Source organism: Dermacentor variabilis, chromosome 7 (genome assembly GCF_050947875.1).
Source record: "Dermacentor variabilis isolate Ectoservices chromosome 7, ASM5094787v1, whole genome shotgun sequence".
In the NCBI taxonomy this organism is placed as follows: domain Eukaryota; kingdom Metazoa; phylum Arthropoda; class Arachnida; order Ixodida; family Ixodidae; genus Dermacentor; species Dermacentor variabilis.
In genome coordinates, this window is record NC_134574.1 from 135,982,697 (window position 1) to 136,002,643 (window position 19,947).

At 46.1% G+C, this 19,947-nt stretch overlaps 1 protein-coding gene across 2 annotated transcripts; it reads right to left on the minus strand.

The window, feature by feature from the left end:
* Nucleotides 1-236: 236 nt before the first annotated feature.
* LOC142587956 (E3 ubiquitin-protein ligase DCST1-like) lies at nucleotides 237-19,860 on the minus strand. 2 transcript variants are annotated; one of them, XM_075699356.1, is made up of 10 exons: nucleotides 19,727-19,860; nucleotides 18,700-18,827; nucleotides 17,614-17,768; nucleotides 16,371-16,470; nucleotides 15,999-16,094; nucleotides 14,576-14,702; nucleotides 10,412-10,671; nucleotides 2,461-2,574; nucleotides 1,562-1,686; nucleotides 237-392 (listed from the first exon to the last, which is right to left on the minus strand). In XM_075699356.1, the coding sequence occupies exons 1-10, from the start codon at nucleotides 19,758-19,760 to the stop codon at nucleotides 281-283; spliced, it is 1,251 nt and encodes a 416-aa protein (XP_075555471.1). In that variant the 5' UTR covers nucleotides 19,761-19,860; the 3' UTR covers nucleotides 237-280. The 2 variants fall into 2 exon arrangements, with proteins under 2 accessions (XP_075555471.1, XP_075555470.1); XM_075699355.1 differs by having other exon boundaries at nucleotides 1,498-1,686.
* Between the last annotated feature and the right edge of the window lie 87 nt (nucleotides 19,861-19,947).

Sequence of the window (19,947 nt, forward strand, 5' to 3'; positions counted from 1 at the left end):
CACGTGTCAGCGATCACGGACTCTGCCTAGATGTCATTTTGATAGTATTGTGTACAGTAGAAGACTTTCGAACCATCGGCGCAAGCAGGAAACTCCGGTTGTTGTAAACAGAACGCGTTTGCAGATTCGCTATTTTAGACCCTCTTGATAGCTTCTCAATCAAAAATAAACTGAAGCACAGCCTGCCAAAGGATAGTACCTTTCAATTAAAGCGATTTCCTTTTTTTTTGGTCATGCGCAACGTGGTAAACCTTTTAAAAGATGTTGTCACTTCGTGTCGCTATAAGAACATAAAAATGGAATGCTGGCTGTTTCGTTTAGGGCCCAAACGGTGGACTCCCGTCAGACAGGGGTGATTCTTCGTCCTCTGAGGGTTCACAGGCATAGCACCTCTGAAATGAAGTGAACGAAAATAAGCGAAGGAATTAATAAGATAAAAATAACGGATACCTCCAAAACTTGCGGTAAACACAGCAAGCGGGGCATCTTAGACATTGAATGATCTCGCCGTCTAGCATTTCTACATCACCCCTCGTCGGTGATTCAGTGGCTACGATGTTCTGAGCATGAGCTTGTGGGTTTTCTTCCTTGGGTCGGTGGCCGCAATTCACTAGGAACCAAATTTAAAAATAATCGAGAAGTTGGATTTATGTGCCCCTCTTCTGGGGCCTCTTTCAAGGTTTGCCCATCCTAAATAGACAAGGGTAGTGTACACAATGCGTGCTGACGGCCTTCTTGGCAAAGAATTAGACCAAAGCGCCATAGGAAGCCGCTGAGATTTGAAACTTAAACATCGCGCGCTCTTGTCGACGCAGTCGCAGTCTCAGCCGGGGAGTCGAGGTCAGACGCCCAAGTGCGCCTACGTGATTCGCATTGCTGAAACGTCATTCACCGTGACAGGTGACTTCATGAATTGTTCAAGGCTGCAGCTGTAAATCTTTTCATCTGTTGCTTCACTAGACAATTTCAACTTTAGAGAAAGAATAAAACCTACAAATCATCTGTGTGCGAGCCTTTGTGTTATCCCCAGTCTCTTAGTATCACATGCTGCCGTCTAGTGTTCTGTAGCTAGGGTATTTTTGTCAGCTGCCCCGTCATCCGACTGGCAGCCAAGCGCAGGTTGCGCCGAATGCTGGCGGCGTAGTCTACATTAGGTGCACTTCCTCGGATCGGATGCTCATCAGTAAAGAAAGAAAATTATCTACAGAAATCTCGACACTGCGACTCACGTTGCCTCGCAGTTACACTGCCTAACACCATTTTTTCAAGGAAATAACAATTATTCGGTTTCTAATAAATCAGCAGTCTACATAACGAGGTCAGTCGTTAAGCAGTGAAACGATCGATTGCCCAATCACTGCAGCATTTAAGTAAAAAATTATTAGACAATTTGATCTACACAAATGTACTTGTGCCTATCTATCCACATATACCAATGTGTCCATCGGTCTGTGCGTCTAAACTCACACAAAAGGTGAATGACGTGGACGGGCCTACCCCTATTTCGGTCCAGCACGGAAAGCAGTAGATGCATTGGCACACTTCGGTGGGGCACACGTACGAAGCAGAGTCCTCGGGGTCTCCGCACACCAGGCAGGAGCGCTGACGAGCGACGCCTAGCAGCTGGAGCAGGCGATAGATGCGTGGCGCCATCTTGCGCACGAACTCGAACCACCCGACGTCGAGCTGAAAGCGGGATAGAAGCGGTCACGTGGTAATGTTCCGTTGGAAGCTATCCGAAGGCAACGCTTCTTTAGTTAAGCGTGCTTTAGAAAAGCGAATAATACCGCAACCAACAAACTATGTACCCGCGAAGGATCTCGCATGTTTTTTTGTCCGCAACGCAAGAGAGTAGTACCGACACGACTGCAAGCATTACATGGGTAGAAACGGTCACATAACGAAGACAACGGAATAGAGCAAGCACCGCCAGACTATAGCAGTGCTGTGAATTTCGAAGCAGCGCACCGCCAAACTGTAGCAGAGTGTGAGAGGCTGTGTGTGAGTACTGCATATGAGTGAGAGTAACAAAATAAAAATATCAGTCAGATGTAACAAACAGCGCATTAACGGTATTACCATAATTTAACCCTAGAAGGGGTTACACAAATGCCGGTTGCGCAATTGGTATACTGTTTTAGAGGCTAAGTTAAAGAATTGTGCACTTCACTATAGAGTGTTCTAAAATTTTACTTCTGGATAATGTTTCGAGAGCAAAGAAATTCATGGTCATCCAGTCGGCAGATTTTAACTTACATATTTACCGAATCCAGTCCACACTTTACACGCTTGCTGGCTTTGAGATCCTCTTTTTTTATTCCTGTTTCACTCTGTTATTCCTGTTTCACTCTGTGAGCAGGCTACTCGTGTTAAATTTCATCTACAAGGCATGATGGTACACAAATATTTCTTAAAGATCTAATAATTACGATAATAATGTGACATATTAGGTACACTCACGTCAAACTCCCTGTCTCGCACCAGCTTCCTGATCCGGCGGCGCACGTACCCCAGGTAACCTGCCCTCTGCTTCAACATTTTGTTGTACAGGTGCAGGACACGCTTCTTCTCCCGCTGGAATAAGTTACATATGATGGGTCTTCAAAGTTTTCGTAAGAAGACAGCTCGCTTTCTTTAGAGGGCTCCAACTTTATTTCTTTACTGGCCAGACATCGTTATTGGTAGCAGTAGTAGGGCTAGTAGCTGCAGTATTAACAGCAGTACAATGAGCAAAACGGGAACATGATAAAAGCGAGGGTTAACGTTTCGACAAATGGACTTGTCTTTTTCAAGGCGACATGTCTACTTTTCATAACGTTGGCTCCTGCCTTCCCCACGTTCTCGCTTGATAAACTGCAGTAGTACATTGACGCTGTAATATTTCATTTGCCTAGTAATACCTTATATTAACACCAAGGTGCTCGAAAAGCGAAAGATTTTCTTATGTTTTCGAAACCGTTCGATGATATGAACGAGGAGACTATAAGGCTAATAATTTTAATGCAGTCAATTTGTAACAGCAATAAAATTAGCTTTGAGGAGGCTAACATGTAGAACTAGTTATTAGAAGCCAGAAGGACAAAGCTTAACTAATTAACGCACGACTTATCAAAACCATTTTTGCATAACAATTTTGCATCTTCGAGTCTAGATGTCGGAATTGATCTGCGGATGCTAATTGACTGATGCGCCAGCGGTAGGTGAAAAAAAATGAAGCTGCTTAGGCAAGCCATCATAACTGCATGCTATAAAAGGACTCAAAATCACAAATGTGGCTCAGAAAAAATAGTTTGTGTAGAAAATGTTCTTTGTTTGGCATTGGTTGCAGTGCATTCATCGAAGCGTTTCTTTTTCTTCTTCGTTTTATGGTTCTCAAAAAAGAGGTGTCTCGTTGTTAGTCTGGCTGTTCCACAGGTGACACGACACTCAGCAGACACCTACTCTATAGCAGCCAATAAGGGTGCCTGGGTTCTAAAACAAGAAAACTCAGTGAAGTTTCAGAAATTGTACGATGGAAGCACTCCGCTGCCGATATTGCTAATAGGCTATCGTAGGCGCCACGCGGCCTCTGCAGACATGCACTCTCGCTGGAAATTTTCTAAGCTGTCCCTTTGAAAATAACTTGCGCCGAAATTGGCAAAGTGAAAAAGGAAAACTGCCACTCATTCAAACCAAGATTTGTACGCAGTAACATGTGTACAGGTCTCAAAAAGAAGGTTTGGTAGTGTAAAAAAACTGCGACGTTGACGGCCAATGTAATCTTAAATTCCAATACTCTTATATAGTTTCTTGCAGTATTGGCTGTACAGAAATGTGGCACCGTAGACTGTGTGACTCGTCCAGGGCACGCTGTGTCACCACGAGAAGGCCACGATAAAGCTCGTTGTGCTTGTCCCATACGTGGCTTGGGGTATAACGATATTGTGGCTGCTTTAATATAGCAAAATCTTCGTAAATGTTCCACTGCACGCCTTTCGTAATTTTACTCGCATAGAGCAGAACTATTAGGCCAATAAAGCTAACATGCTAATGAACTAATGCACAATCACCGCAGACCCTTCCCTCCAGCTGAAGCAGTCAACAGTACTCCCTAATCTTCGCGTAACTATGCAGTCCGACAGCTTCTACGTTTTTTCGAAAGGTGCTTTAACATATTTCTGCACCAAGGCATTCTGCACATTGTATTAGTAGATGCTGATCATTTTTGGTGACTGATGGTACGCTTTTTTGCCTCAGGCGTCTTGAAGGTGTATTTTCTAGATGAGAAAAATTTCGTATACGATAATCGCCATATGAACAATTGCACCACTTCTCCCTACAGGTAACTGTAAAAAAAAACTATTATAGACTTAGTATGAAATCATATGAAAAGGCCATGGGCCTACTTGCATAAACCCCCGCAGGGGCGTCTGCGTAAGCAGGCGTTTGGTGTGTTGCGCCACCACGTACCCGAGCACACGAGGGTTGGACCCTCCCGCGTGTAGCCGTGCGCGGCTTAGCCGTGTCCGGGGAAAGGGGGATCCTGGAGGTTGAGCCGATGCCGGGTGTTCGGACCTTTAAGGCCCCCCGGCGGAGGCAACACACCTCTTTGGCCTCTGCTTCACGTAGACGGCACCCCCGGACTGACCCACCCGGGGGAAATCGGCAGTCGCCTTTTCCTGTCTCTCTCTTCCTACAACCTTCGTCTTTCCCTTACTTTCCACCTTTCCTGTCTCCTTCTCTCTTCTATTTACTTCCTTCTTCTTGGTGGCAAGGGTTAACCCTGTGTGGCTATCCAACCTTGGGTACACCATATTTGGTTATAGTGGCGGCGTACGACTGGCGTCGTGCAGACTTGTATGCAAGCTCTGCCGCGTCCCCGCGTTGGGCTCCGTGGTGGGCGGTCGGCGCTGTTGCCGAATTTTTATATATGTTCATGGAAACTGGTTTCCCCAAACTTCCTGATCGCCCTCAGAAGCGAGGGCGCACCGAAGATGTCTTTAAGTTTTTTGGCAATCGTACACAGAACTTTCCCCGCTTTCATGTCATCCACTCCGATAAGCCTGAGAAGACTGTAAGAATGATCTCACCTTTCATTGTCTCGAAATCTCTGACAGAAGTTTTTGGTCCCGGATACAAAGCATCGAAAATGGCTAGCGGTGATCTTCTCCTAGAGCTCCGCGATCAGAAACAATTTGAAAAACTGTCCAAACTTGTATCTTTTGGGGGTGTTCCAGTCACAGTGACCCCACACCGTACCATGAATACTACCCGTGGCGTTGTATCGGATGCTGATCTGCTTGAATTGTCTGAAGCTGAACTTCTAGATGGTTGGAATGATCAGAACGTGATCAATGTTAAGAGAATTAAAATAAGACGTGACGGAAAAGAAATCAATACCATGCACCTAATACTTACATTTGGCTCAAGCAACCTACCAGACACTATCGAGACAGGCTATGTGAAAATCCGAGTGAGACCGTACATTCCGAATCCCCTACGATGCTTTAAGTGCCAGCGATTCGGCCACAGCTCACAGAACTGCCGAGGCCGCCAGACATGTGCAAAATGTAGTTCCCGTGACCATGCCTCTGAAACGTGCGAAAACGCTCCACACTGCGTGAACTGTGATGGCGAGCATGCCGCATACTCGCGGTCATGCCCGTCTTGGAAAAAAGAAAAAGAAATAGTCACTATCAAAGTAAAAGAAAACATATCATTCAAAGAGGCACGCAGGCGGGTTGCATACCTTCCTAAGGCCAGCTTTGCCGAAGTGGCGCGTCAGGGGGCAGCGTCACAACGGCCTCCGGCGGCTGTCCGACCCACAAGCAGTGAGTCGGCAGTCACGCCATCTGCCCCCGCGGCGGTTGCAGCTAGCGCTGCTCCGTCAACCGAGGAGAAGGGACCATCCACCCCGAAGGTGGGTGCAGCCGAGGCTGCCCCAGCCTCCGAGGCCCCTTCCAGCGCTGGCAACGGCCAGCGCAGCCAAATCCCTCTGGGAGCCCCATCGACCTCCGGGCTGGTGGGCGCAGGGGTCTTGCCCTCCAAGGCGGGACTCCCTCTGAAAACTTCCCGCTCTCAAGAGCACGTGTCCGGCGCCTCACAAGAGGCAATGGACACCACACCTATCCTCAAGGCGCACCAGGCGCCTAAGGAGCGTCGAGAATCACTCGAACGCTTCAAAAAGAACAAAACACCAATTACAGGGCCTCGAAAGGGCTCTGTAATCTAAGGCATCTTTCCGTTTCCGTACACACAGCACTAATTTACATTAAATATGGATACACAAATCATACAATGGAACGTCAGAGGTCTCCTTAGAAACCTTGATGATGTACAAGAACTGATCCACCAACACAATCCAAAAGTGCTGTGTTTACAGGAAACACATTTAAAATCTAAACACACAAATTTTCTCCGACAGTACATAACTTTTCGCAAAGATCGCGATGATGCTGTCGCATCATCGGGCGGTGTCGCCATTGTTATCCATAAGAGCATTGCGTGTCAACTTTTACAGCTACGAACGCCTCTCGAAGCAGTGGCGGTTCGAGCTGTTCTCCTAAACAAACTCATCACCATTAGCTCTCTCTATATACCCCCACATTACAAATTAACGAAACATGAATTCCAATCCTTTATAGATCAATTGCCAGAACCTTATGTTGTTCTTGGCGATTTCAATGCGCACAACTCCCTATGGGGCGACTCTCGTATCGATGCGCGAGGTCGTCTCGTTGAACAGCTCCTTTTGTCTTCCGGTGCGTGTCTGCTTAATAAGAAGGCACCCACATATTACTGTCTTGCCAACAAAACCTTTTCTTCAATTGATCTCAGCATAGTCTCTCCTTCTATTTTTCCTGAACTCGCATGGGAAGTTATAAACAATCCTTACGGAAGCGACCACTTCCCCATACTATTAAGAACACCTAAAGAAAACGAATATCCACCACAGGCTCCCAAGTGGAAGATTGATACAGCTGACTGGGAGAAATTCCGAACTCTCAGTAATATTTCATGGGATGAGATGTCCTCGTTAGGAATTGATGCTGCCGTGGAATACTTTACAGCCTTTTTAATAGATGCCGCAACTAAATGTATATTACAAGGAAATGGCTGGGCATGCAAACGGCGTGTCCCGTGGTGGAACGAGGACTGTAGGATCGCTCGTAAGAAACAGAACAAAGCGTGGGGATTGCTACGCGCCTCTCCCACTGCGGAGAATCTGTTTAACTTTAAGAAAGTGAAATCGCAAGGCAGGCGAACACGCCGACAGGCTAGAAGGGAGAGTTGGCAGACGTTTTTATCCGGTATCAACTCGTATACAGATGAGGCCAAAGTCTGGAACCGGTTTAATAGGATAAAAGGGCGCCAAACATATTCACTTCCTTTGGTAAACACACAAGGTGAAACAATAAAAGATCAGGCAGATTCACTTGGGGAACACTTCGAGAGCGTGTCGAGTTCAAACCATTATTCGCAATCATTTTTGAAATACAAACAAATAGAAGAATGTAAGCCCATAATACGAAAATCCAGGCAGAATGAACCTTATAACCGGCCTTTCAATATTGCTGAGTTGAGAGCTGCCTTGACCACATGCAGGGGCTCTGCGCCGGGACCTGATAGGGTCATGTACGAAATGATCAGAAACTTACACGCTGACACCAAACTTACACTACTCACGCTTTTCAACGCTATTTGGGCTGCGGGAAACCTCCCATCCACATGGAAAGAAGCGATTGTGGTCCCTGTTCTTAAACAGGGCAAGGACCCTTCCTTGGCGGCAAGTTACCGTCCGATAGCTCTTACAAATTGTCTTTGTAAGCTTTTTGAAAAAATGGTTAACCGCAGACTTGTACATTACCTTGAACTCAACAATATCCTCGATCCCTTTCAGTGTGGCTTCAGAGAAGGGCGGTCCACAACCGATCACCTTGTGCGCATTGAGGGAAACATTCGCGACGCCTTTCTACATAAACAATATTTCCTATCCGTATTCCTCGATATGGAGAAGGCGTACGACACTACGTGGCGCTATGGAATATTGAGAGACTTGTGGGGAATTGGCATCCATGGCAATATGCTCGTCTTAATAGAAAGCTATTTGTCCAACCGTACATTTCGCGTGAAAGTCGGCAATGTATTGTCGCGACCTTTTATACAGGAAACTGGTGTACCTCAAGGAGGTGTACTTAGCTGCACGCTCTTCATCATGAAAATGAACACCCTTCGTGCCTCGTTACCGCCAGCCATTTTTTATTCTGTTTACGTAGACGACATACAGATAGGATTCAAATCCTGCAACCTTACAGTATGTGAGAGGCAAGTTCAACAGGGCTTGAACAAAGTGTCCAAATGGGCAGAAGAAAACGGATTTAAAGTCAACCCCAACAAAAGTTCTTGTGTGCTTTTCACAAGAAAGAGAGGACTCATTGCAGAACCCAGTATCGAAATGTATGGTCAGCGAATTCCTGTGAACAAAGAACACAAGTTCTTAGGCATCATACTTGATTCGAAATTAACTTTCATTCCACACATAAAGTACCTCAAGGTCAAATGCTTAAGAACAATGAACTTACTTAAAGTGTTATCCCACACAGCATGGGGCAGCGACAGGAAATGTTTAATGAATCTTTACAAGAGCCTCATCCGATCGCGGTTGGACTACGGTGCCGTGATCTATCATTCTGCAGCCCCGAGCGCGCTAAAGATGCTAGATCCGGTCCACCATCTAGGAATTCGACTGGCCACTGGAGCTTTCAGAACAAGTCCCATAGAAAGTTTATATGCAGAATCAAATGAGTGGTCACTACATCTGCAGAGAACATACATCAGCCAAACATACTTCCTGAAAGTCCACTCTAATCCTCAACACCCATGTTTTAATACCATTAACGATATGACATATGCCACGCTCTTTCATAATCGTCCTTCCGTAAGACGGCCTTTTTCGATGCGTGTGAGGGAGCTTAGTGATGAAATGCATGTCCCACTCCTCGAGCCCCGCCTAATGCAGCCAGCCAAGCTGCTACCTCCTTGGGAGTGGCAGCACATAGAATGCGATATATCTTTCATGCAAGTTACAAAACACGCTCCAGAGATTGAAATACAAATGCATTTCCGGGAACTCCAATACAAACACTCCTGCACGGAGTTCTACACAGACGCATCGAAGTCACCCGAGGGGGTGTCCTATGCAGCCGTCGGCCCATCCTTCTCGGAATCCGATGTACTGCATCCGGAAACAAGCATCTTTACGGCTGAGGCCTACGCACTGTTGTCAGCTGTAAAGTATATAAAGAAATCAAAACTCGAGAAATCAGTTATATATACGGACTCACTAAGTGTTCTGAAGGCCCTAATGTCATTTTCTAAGCACAAAAACCCAGTAATCAATGAACTGTATTCCGTCCTATGTAAAACGTATATATGTAACCAGCATGTCACCATATGCTGGGTGCCGGGTCATAGGGGCATCGAAGGCAATGCTCTGGCGGACCAGATGGCCACATCAATAGCATCGTATTCTGTAAATCCTACCGCAGCAGTCCCTGTCACAGATCTGAGGCCCTACTTGCGCAGAAAACTGCGGAACTACTGGCAACGCTCGTGGGACATGGAAACAAATAATAAACTGCACGTAATAAAGCCACAATTAGGGTTCTGGCCTTCTGCAACAAAATCACGTCGGACAGATGTCCTACTCTGCCGGCTAAGAATAGGACACACTTTTGGCACACATAACTTTTTGCTCACGGGAAACGAGCCTCCAACCTGTGGTAGATGCGGGGAAAGGCTGACCGTCCTCCACGTCCTCCTAGAGTGTCGGGAAGCCGAACATGACAGAAAGAAACATTTTCCTTTAGCATACCGGCAGCATATCCCCCTCCATCCTGTTATGTTACTCGGAGCAGAACCGCTCTTTGACACTAACGCAGTCCTAGGTTTCCTGAAAGATGTTGTATTACATGTAATTAGCCCATACGTTCGCAGCGCCTCCTCTCTATAGAGGATAGCGCTGTGATAGTTTTTCCGTATAGCACATGCCTCTCGTCCCTTGCGTGTCAAGGGCTCTGGCGAGGCAGCAGTGCTCCAAGTGATTTTACCAGCTTATATATTTTCTATTTTGCATGACTCTTTTCACGATGGATTTTATTGCACATAGAACACGTCATTGTCATCGACATATTCTTATTGCAGATAGATTTTACGCACTCTAGAGCGACTATTCTTAAGGCCCCTATACAGCCACTTTACATTATCCCCATCGATGCCATAACTACATTGCAAACTCATCACCACTGTCTTGGCGCTCTTTGGCCACACTTGGCCCTTGCGCCAATAAACACCACATATCATCATCATCATACTTGCATAAACGCAAGACTCGCAAATTGACAGCGCCACATATGTTCATCTGGCAGCCCACCTTGCTGAAGAAGTAGGCACATACGGCCCTCCTCATCCTCGTGGTGAACAGCTGCACGAACACGAGCCCAATGAGGGCACCGTAGACAAGGTAGAGTTGCAGGATGAGCCAGCGCGATGTTCTGACCGGGCTGGGCAGGCAGTGCGCGTTGCTGGCAATGCGCTCCAGCTTCTCTTCGACGTCGAAGTCCTTGAAGATCTTGCGCACTAGGTTACTCACAGCGCCCGTGCCGAACACTTGCAGGGCGATGCGGTGGAACCCTGCGCGGTATTCAAGGATGGATCGGAGATTACACAATGTTCTCGAGGTCTATGTTGGTCGACAGATGGGCGATAACGGCACGCGTCAATCGTCAGTTCGCGCGGCATCACATTCCGTCTCAGCCAGCATATTACCTCCGCCCTGAAAACCTCCAAGACCAACAGGTCATTTACAGTTCGAACATTCACATCTGCATGTGGAGCTCATACATCAGCGAGACGGCCGCCAAGGTGCTACAGTGGTCGATACGTTGCTCTGCAACGCTTTCACAACGTCATCATTAAAGCCCCTCCGGCAGACTCTTCCAGCAGCGGCCTCCGTAAACCTGTGCCCGAAATCGTGCAAGTAGCTGGTACGTTGCCTTAACAAACAATTTTAACAGAGAGCTGACGTTCCCGTCCGCTGTCGCCAGTGTATCCTCACAATTTGCACACAACCGCTCAGCGGAACGCTAGCAAGGACACTAATGCGCGCGACCACAGGCTCATACCGGCAACCCAACGTAAAACAATGTCTTCGTTACCCTATGAAACCGATTGAGCGAAGTGGGAGGTCGTGTCTGCTTGGCTTAGTAGCCGTCGTACAGCCGAATTGAAAGCCCGTCGCTGGTGTCTCTGAAGGCGCACTTGCTAAATAAGCGAAATCAACGCAGTCCATACTGCCGCTGGGGTGCGCGGAATGCAAGCGTAGGTGAGCGTACGCAAGGACCTGCTAAATGTGTCAGATATTCGCGAGGGTCTCTGCAGTCCAGTCACCTTCATGCGGGCCGCACTTGTGCATAATATTACATGCTTGATTTTTTTTCTCCTTGTATTTTTCATTAAGTCACCACTTTGTTTCGACTGAAAATATAGGTATCGTCGATGAGCGTCGCCGGCGCCGTCATTGGCGTTGTCGTGCGCTCTCTATCGGCGACGCAAGCACAGCACCCACGGGGAACGTTACAGGGTCTCCTGAAACGTGGAGTGTGTTTGGCTCGACAACTACGAAGTTAACTGGACGCACTGTCAAGGCTGCTGTCAATCGCATCAGTGGCGAGGACAGGGGGACAGCATTCTGCCTTCCGCTGTTTGCATGAGAGCATCTGTGTGCAGGCACACTGTAAGCTCAATACCGTCCTTGCTTAACTGCTGTGTGTCTAGTTTAAGAGGAACTGGCAGCGAACGTCAATGTTATCTGAATTTTCACTTGGCGCTGTCATAGCGCTGACAGTTTCCCGTAGACCTCATCTCGTCCGTCCTCGAGGTGTGTCTGCTGCAACACCACTACCACCAGCGCCCTTGATAAGGTGCGTGTCGTGAGACAGCTGGTTCCTGGCCAGCAGGAGTCGCCTTCCGAGCTGCGTCTCGGCAATATTTAGCTTCCGCGTGTAGTTACAACAAAGTCCGGAAAGTTCATGCGCAACGCTAAAGCATGAGGGGAGGGGCTATTCTCTAAGTGTCCACCTAAGTAGACGTGGCCCTTTCGTCTGCTGCTGAATTGCTGATTGGCTGGACTGGGGTAGGCGTCTGAAAGATACAGGCGCCTTCCCCCAATCAGTGCTTCAGCAGCAGACAAAATGAAGATGTCTACTATGTGGACACTTACAGAATAGCCCTCATGCTATCGCAGTCAATGATTCCCTGCTTCAGAGAATCTGCAAGTCTTTTTTTATTGTTATCGCCGAAAAGGAGCACTTTAGGGCTGGAGGCAATGTTGCGTGTCACTTGGTGCTCATTATTTGCATGCTTGAGCTATTTGCGCATCAGTTTTGGAATGGTTGCACAAATAGCAGCGTGAACGACGTACGCTTACTGCAGCAGGTGAGGTTCCGCTTGCTGCCAGTGCTCTTTACTGGCTTTTACTTCGACTACAATGGGAACTGGGTTACTAGAGTGCATACACATCGGCACCTCGAAGTGGGTATGCAATAAAATAACTCGAGAACGCTGCGATCATAAATAGTGTAATTGGAGTTAAAAGTAAAAAGCCCATGGTATTAAACATAAAGTGAGGAAAACAAGGACGGTAAGTTAGATTCAATTTATGGCTACAAGAAGCTGCTTAACTTTACAAATACGAACAAATAAAAACTTACGAAAGGAATTTTCTACGACACAATGAATAATGCCTAAATTTTCTTCCTTTCTTTTGCGTCGCACGAGCTTGTTGCGCGAGTACGAGCGCATGCAGATGGAAACAGAAATGGAAGGGTGAGCCCTGCGTCTGTTGCGAAAAACCCGTAATCCATACACTACATTTCGATGGAATGTTAACATATCTAGCCAACAGAATCAGACGGAATGCCCACCGTCCAATAGCACTAGCGTTCGAAGCTGACGGCAGCTTTAACTGGTTAGCGGTACGTAGTCAGCGAGAAATCTGAGAAATTGGCGACACAAAAATAAGGAATGCTTTGTGACACGACTTACTTTATCCCTGAGATTAGATAGCGTATATTGTTATGCCGCATAAAACAGGCAATTGTCTGCCTGTATCACGATATGAATACTAAATGGGAAATAGAAATCAGGTCTAGGAAGTGTATAATCCCAAACAAATGTTACATCTTGAGCCTATTTGCCTATTCCATCAAACCTCTACACTCTGAACTACCGAGTTCAGTTCAGAGTGCAATTCAGGCCCGGGACTTTTGCTTGTTCTAAAGGTTTCAACACGTTTTGTATCACATGAAGCAATACTTAGGCGTCCGGTAGCCAATAAAAAGGCGTTGCGACATTGATGCAAATGGCTCGACTTCACCCGCCATAGCTTACAGGGTGCAGAGTGAGCGCAAAATAAAAGCTTTCATTTTGACATCCTATGCCGCCTGTGTGGCATTTCGCATTTCCCATGATCAGTATGGTCCAATGCATATACCATACAAGCCACGACCAGTCGGCAATATGCTTAGAGGTCTGCGGCTCCTAGAACCTTAGAATAGAATAAAACTGGCAATCAGGTGCTACTCTTGGTTTCAATAACTACGTGCAGTGCCCAGATGACCAGAGCTCACGTCAGCCAATCAGCATGGAGAGCAGGCTGAGTGTTCTAGAACAGGGAGGAGGGCTCGCTTCATGGTGCACTACTGATCCTTCCGTGACGCTCAATTGCGTCCGCATCGCACCTAAGGGAGTTGCTGGCAGCGAAGGAGCCTTCGTGGTAATTCTTCTCCTGATTAGCTGACGCACGCATCTCACAGATTTCACTGCAGGTAGTTACAGCGGTAGCTTACAGGTGTTCTAAAATGGTATACGCGTAGAAGACAAGTGAATCGGAATCGATGACACTGCTCTAGGTGAATTCCAAGACACTTTATTTTTCGGGGGGGAGTGGTGGCGGGTGCAGTGCTTGACGACGTTGAGCGCGGGCCCAACTTTTCGATGTTCTATAAGACTCGTCCATAGACTGTTGGTGGCAATGCACCACATTTCTTTTCGATGATGTGGGGCAACTCGAGATTCCCTTTGTAACCTGGAATACGCATTGCTGAGGTAGAGAAAAGTTGCACAAATCTCGTTTCCATGGGAAGAAAGAACCTCCTCTCCACTCAGCCAGCGTAGCCGGCGAAGTAGCAATATCGCTGTAGCACAACCCCGCAGTCCCATAGAGATCCACTCTGGCATCAGGTGGCGCACTACAAGCATTGTTTGGTCAAACTACTGATAGTGTTATCCGGTGTTCTGTTTTCTAATTAGTGAAAAAGGCTAGATTTGGTCTTGGTTAGCATTGGTTGTTGGTACCTCGCCTTGTAATAAATGTCTTGCATTCACAGCTTAATAATAATAGCTCCATTTATTAGAGACAAATTCATTCGGAATCTTATTTTCTCTCTATTTCCTCTGGTCTGCCGTTTCAAGGGCGGTGGGCGTATTCAAATTCACTTTTCAGAAACACCAGTGTGCACGTGAACCACATACGTACCTTCTTGAATGAATTCGACTTCGGCGTTGCGTCGTATTATATCCAGAACGTCGTAGATGAGGTAATCCAGGCCGAGTACGATACTGCCAAAGACCACGTGCACAAGCTGGGATGCCACCTCACGCATCTGTGGAGTCATCACATATAATACTCAGCGCCTTCTGCGATAGTAAAGTAAGACGAGAACTGAGCCATGGTGAGCTCATATACCAAGCTGCCTATATATAGAATCAATTGCATTCACTTGTGGTAATACATAGATGATTTTGACCCTGGGGGAAGTTTCCCGACCCTACATATCAGACTGGTTCCAGAAAAAGTGCGACATTCTGCTAGCTGACTATCCTACTCCTCAAGCTTGCGCTAACTATGATGGCCGATTTTCGGCTACTTCCACTGTTAAAGTGAAATGCTTTATTTTAAAACTTGCATGTGGCAAATAACGAGGGGGGCAGAGGTAGTGGCAACCTCCGGACCCGGGCGTCTTTTTCCCAATTCTAGGCTAAGGCGGCCATTTTGTTCAGACATGAGCGCATTTGTGGAGAATTGCATATTTTGCAGATCGACAACTGTATCCACCAACCGCGGACGGTTTATTTTATCGGAATGTCGTATATAGGTACCGTAACGTAGCGTGTTATTCTAGGACCACAAAACGCATACACATTTGATCACTACATGTATTACAGAGAGGGACACGGAAACCTGGCCGTAGAGCGTGTGCTGTAAAACTAATGAGATAAGGCCAATACGGTTATGTGGTTTGGGATTTAATCATGAATCAGCCATTGAATTTCAACGCTAAACCAAAGAAAAGATATGTGGCCTGTAATTAAATCACACGTTCGTGTACTTGTAGGACCCACCCGTACATACTCCCTACTGAAAAGCGGTTGGCTTGTGTAATACGAAAACTGAGGCCGGAAATCGTGTAACACTTCGATTTCCACACAGCGTATGCAAACTCGGAACACAAGGGATACAGGTGGCGTTGTATATATATAGCTATGAACGTCGCACACTTTTCTAAACCTTTCCCAGCTGTGTTTATCGGCAGAATATTTACCACGTGCTGGCCACGACGACTAAAAAATGCCAGAAAACGCAAGTTTCTCGTTAGGCAAGTAGGGACAATTCCATTATTATTTCGCGCGAAGAGACGCCACGAAATATGCTGTTCAATCGTGAGAACCGAAAAGGAGATCATCTTGCGTGACATATGCCTAGCTAATGCCCGCGCCGGCTTTTGGGCGTGACAAGCGTAACGCGTTTTCCTACAAATCGGTATAGTTTAGAGCTTCTCAGCGGGAAGTGCGTACAACATGACGCAGTGCGAAAGAAATAGAACCCGATACGATATAACGCTACGCGTCACAGTACTGTGCCACATGGTGCAATCCGACTACAACGGCAAGTAGATTACCATCACTGTTGTTTCCTTGCGCGAGAAACGGAACTCGACTGGGTCGTATATGTCTATGGCTTCGTATCGCTTGAGTGGCAGCAGCGTGTCCAGACCCTGCAACATGAAAAATAAGGTGAGTGAACATCTTCTCACTTCAGAAGCTTGGCACGCTGTTGTGGACTGCACCCCCCAGAAAGGCTTGTTTACACAAATTCTACCGCTTCACTATGAATTTTCCATTGCCGCAACAACATAACGCCAGAATAGGTTAGCCACAATCTTTAGCGATAGCTATCCAAGACATTCCTAAAGACCCTAACTGTTTAATTGTGCGCTGGCTTAGTGGCTTGGATGGAGACGCCTTGGATTATCCATATTTATTAAAATTACCTTTCGTGCTCGCCTCTCGTCGATCTTGCAGAAATATTCGGTAACGTAGATGTTGTCGAAGGCCAGATCATCAAGGAATTTTTCAACGTAATCCTTAGCCCTGTAGGGAGAAAGTGAAGTTTACAAAACGCTAAAGTCACGAATACATTGCCTCGTTCTGCTGGTGAAAACGTCGAGAATGGTAGCACCTCCCCCAATTGACTACAGCAACCCCATGTTTTGTGGCTCATTGATATGATTTGTCGAACCCAAGAAGCAGGTAAAATCCTGGAGGGGGAAAACGTTATCCTGTCTCTTTCTTTTGATATGTTTAGACATGGTCTAATTACCACGTGGCCAGGAGCGGAGCATTGAGTCACATTCAAATGTATTATCGTATATTAGCCATGAGTAGCGCAAATACTTTTAGACGGCAGGGCACAGCGCAGTGAACACTTGTAATGAAGAATGACGGCCGCTTTTCGACTGGCCATCATCAGCGTTAGGCTATAGATCAAGAATAAGTGACAACATGCATAAGCATAAAACCAACATACCGTATATGAAAATGAATGACCTGAGTCAAATGTATTGCTTGTTTCTACTAATTTTCTATAATCTATGCCGCTTTTTGGTTTTGCATCGACATTATTATCCCCTTATTGGTCTGAATTTGCCTTATTCCATGATTAAGATGGTTTCGTACGTGATATTCGGCGTATGTTGCAAGTCCTTTATTCCGTACAAATTCAATAATATCTGTGCCACCAATTGTCGTGTATCGGGCAATTTTAACTGGTTGTGGCACTGTAGCAAAGTACGTCTTGATGAGCCCCTCTTATTAATAATAACAAAACGTATTTCGCTCTTTCTTTCTCGCTCCTAAGCACAAAGATGCGGGATCGAATCCCTGAAACGACGGCCGCCTTTCAATGCGGCCAATATGCTGAAAAACACCCGTGTACTTTGATTTACGTTGCACGTTGAAGAACCCCAGGTGGTACAAATTAATCTGGAGTCCCCCACTACGGCGTGCCTCATAAACAAACGGTAGTTGTGGCATGTAAAACCCCCATAATTTTCTTTCCTCTCTAATGTTCAAGGTCGAATAAAATACGCCTTGAAGAAGACGAGGTGAAGACAGTTTCGTTTGAAGGCTTGCGCCGCCTCACAACCGGAACGCCCGAATTTGTTTGGTCGCCCTAGCTGGAAGCATAATCCTCGGCTTAGTTGGGAAAGAATTGCCAGAAATAGTGGTACTCACTCCAAGACAGCCGAGAGAAGAACTACCGCGAAGAGGCGACTCAGTGCGATCGAGATGAGAGGAACGACTTTGTGGCGATTTTCGAACTCCGCCTGGACGCCTTTGGCCAAGTCTTCGGGGCTGATGACGTTGATTGCGTCATCGGGAGTGATCAGCTGCGTACCCATGCACCACGAACGTATTTAGAAAGACTCCTAATAGTAATAGTATAATTTATTGCATACTGGACACTTTGCGTCCAGGCCGGGGAGACATGAGCACGTAAATAGAGAACCAGAAGGTAATTACGTAATTGTTAGAATGATAGCAAGGCTCAGTGGCCCGCTACATGACTCGAGTGTTGCGATTTCTGTAGTTGCTCTGAAAGTTGAAAGGTGGGGACTTGACCCTTTATGATGTTCTTTATGACGTTTTAATGCGAACAGCTTCTTTTTTAGCTATTTTCGTGCGATTTCCAGGTCGGGATACCAAAGTTGGTGGTTGCACTTGGAATAAGCGCGTTTGCTCTCACGCAACCGCGTTTCACGACAGTTTCGTAACAGAATACAAACTATTATAACTATTCGTAACCCTCGTGGCGACCACTTATACAAGCACCTGAAATATACTAGATTTCAGCTCTGTTGCTCACACTATTACGTAATAATAATTTTAAACTAACACTATCCAAACATTTTCACTACAAACGTTTACTTCATCGAGCAGCTCCGTCCTTTAATAAAGTGAATAGCTTTCTTGAAGCGTTAGGTTTTAGCTTACATTGACAGTCGCCGTCAGTGATTTCTGCACATTTTAATTCTTTTTTTTTCAGAATCGTTTATTGCCGGCTATATTAGCCGGCAATAGTCGGCGACGCATCTTCGTCTTCGAAACATAAAAAATAACCAAAAACCAAAAATAATATCGGTGGGTGTTCAACGAGGCATGTTTGTTTGCCTGCCTTACGTAGCTGGGTCCCGACGTAAAGCTCTTTGCATGGCACCGCACTCCCCTTGCAATGGTAGCTTGATCTCAAGTGAATGCTCTTTGGTGAAATCAATCAATAGACAAATAAATCATCGGACATTAAAATACACACTCACTGACCTTGTACTGCACGTTGACTCTAAAGTTGGCATCGAATTCTCGCTTGACAGCTTCCATGGCGGAGATGCTCTGACCGAATCCGGCATTTATGGGTTGCATGCCATCGCAGGTTCTTTTCCCCAGAAAAGCTGCGTCAAGAGAATGAAGCTGAGGAACGTCCAAGGTTCTAATTACGCAGAATACCACGCTGGGAGTAGACGCACGTTATTTCAAAGGAGCCATGTTCCAACCAGTAAATACAAACGGACATCAAAGCAAACAGTGATCCACCTGTCTATCATATTTGCATGCTTTTATCTCTTTATGCGCAATGGTAACTATACTTGAACATCCCTTGTTGCTTTTGTCTTTATCACTCGTGCACCATGTAACTACGTGTCAATACTGGCTTTGCCGTTGACCGCTCGGACAGTTGCCATCCAGTGATTGTAAATGTGCGTATACATTAAATAGAATGCAATTTTGTATTCGCTTTCGTATAGAAATATCAGTTTTCTTGTTAGCCTAATCGAAACTAACTAGTTCAACTACCTAGCACTCAGCGAATCATCTCCTGTAGCATACAAATAAGCAGTAAACGCATGCTATCGACATATCAAGTACTCAGTGCTACGTTCAAGTAGCCAGTACTGTTTTTTTACAAACTGTAAAAAAATCAAAGCAATACAGCCATGCACTGTTGCCCAGAAGGCATTTCCAGACAATTGTGCTGTAATCGTATTGGTAAATACACTTACACCACAAAGGTAAAGTTTTTCAGTCACTTCGGCACACTCTTCGTTTGGAATATTGATTCCTCCCAGCCTGGTTCAAGTATTTAAGTTATCATAGCCTACATAAATAAGTCATTCAACATGGAAGTAGCACTTTCTAAGTTTCTTAGTACAGCTAGACAATACGCAAAGTTTTATGTATCTTTTAGTCGTTCTGAGTGATACCGATTTCGAAACGTGCTCTTTAACATCGCTGGTAATATAGCGTGGTCTCTAAATGGCGAATCAATGGCAACGACGTGGCTGTTGCTTACTGCTGACGACGTGACAGAGGATGGTCAGCTTCATCGGCCAGCACAGCAAGTAGCCCAGGATCGACAGCGCCTCGAAGCAGCGCGCCTCCGCGGATTTGAACGCGTTCCGGCAGGCTCTGACTCCTTGCGAAAAAATGCCTGCATTAAAATACAGGAAAAATAAATTGCGTGCCTTTGAGACGTCTAGAGCAACCTTTGTAAGGAAGGTGCAGAGCGCGAAT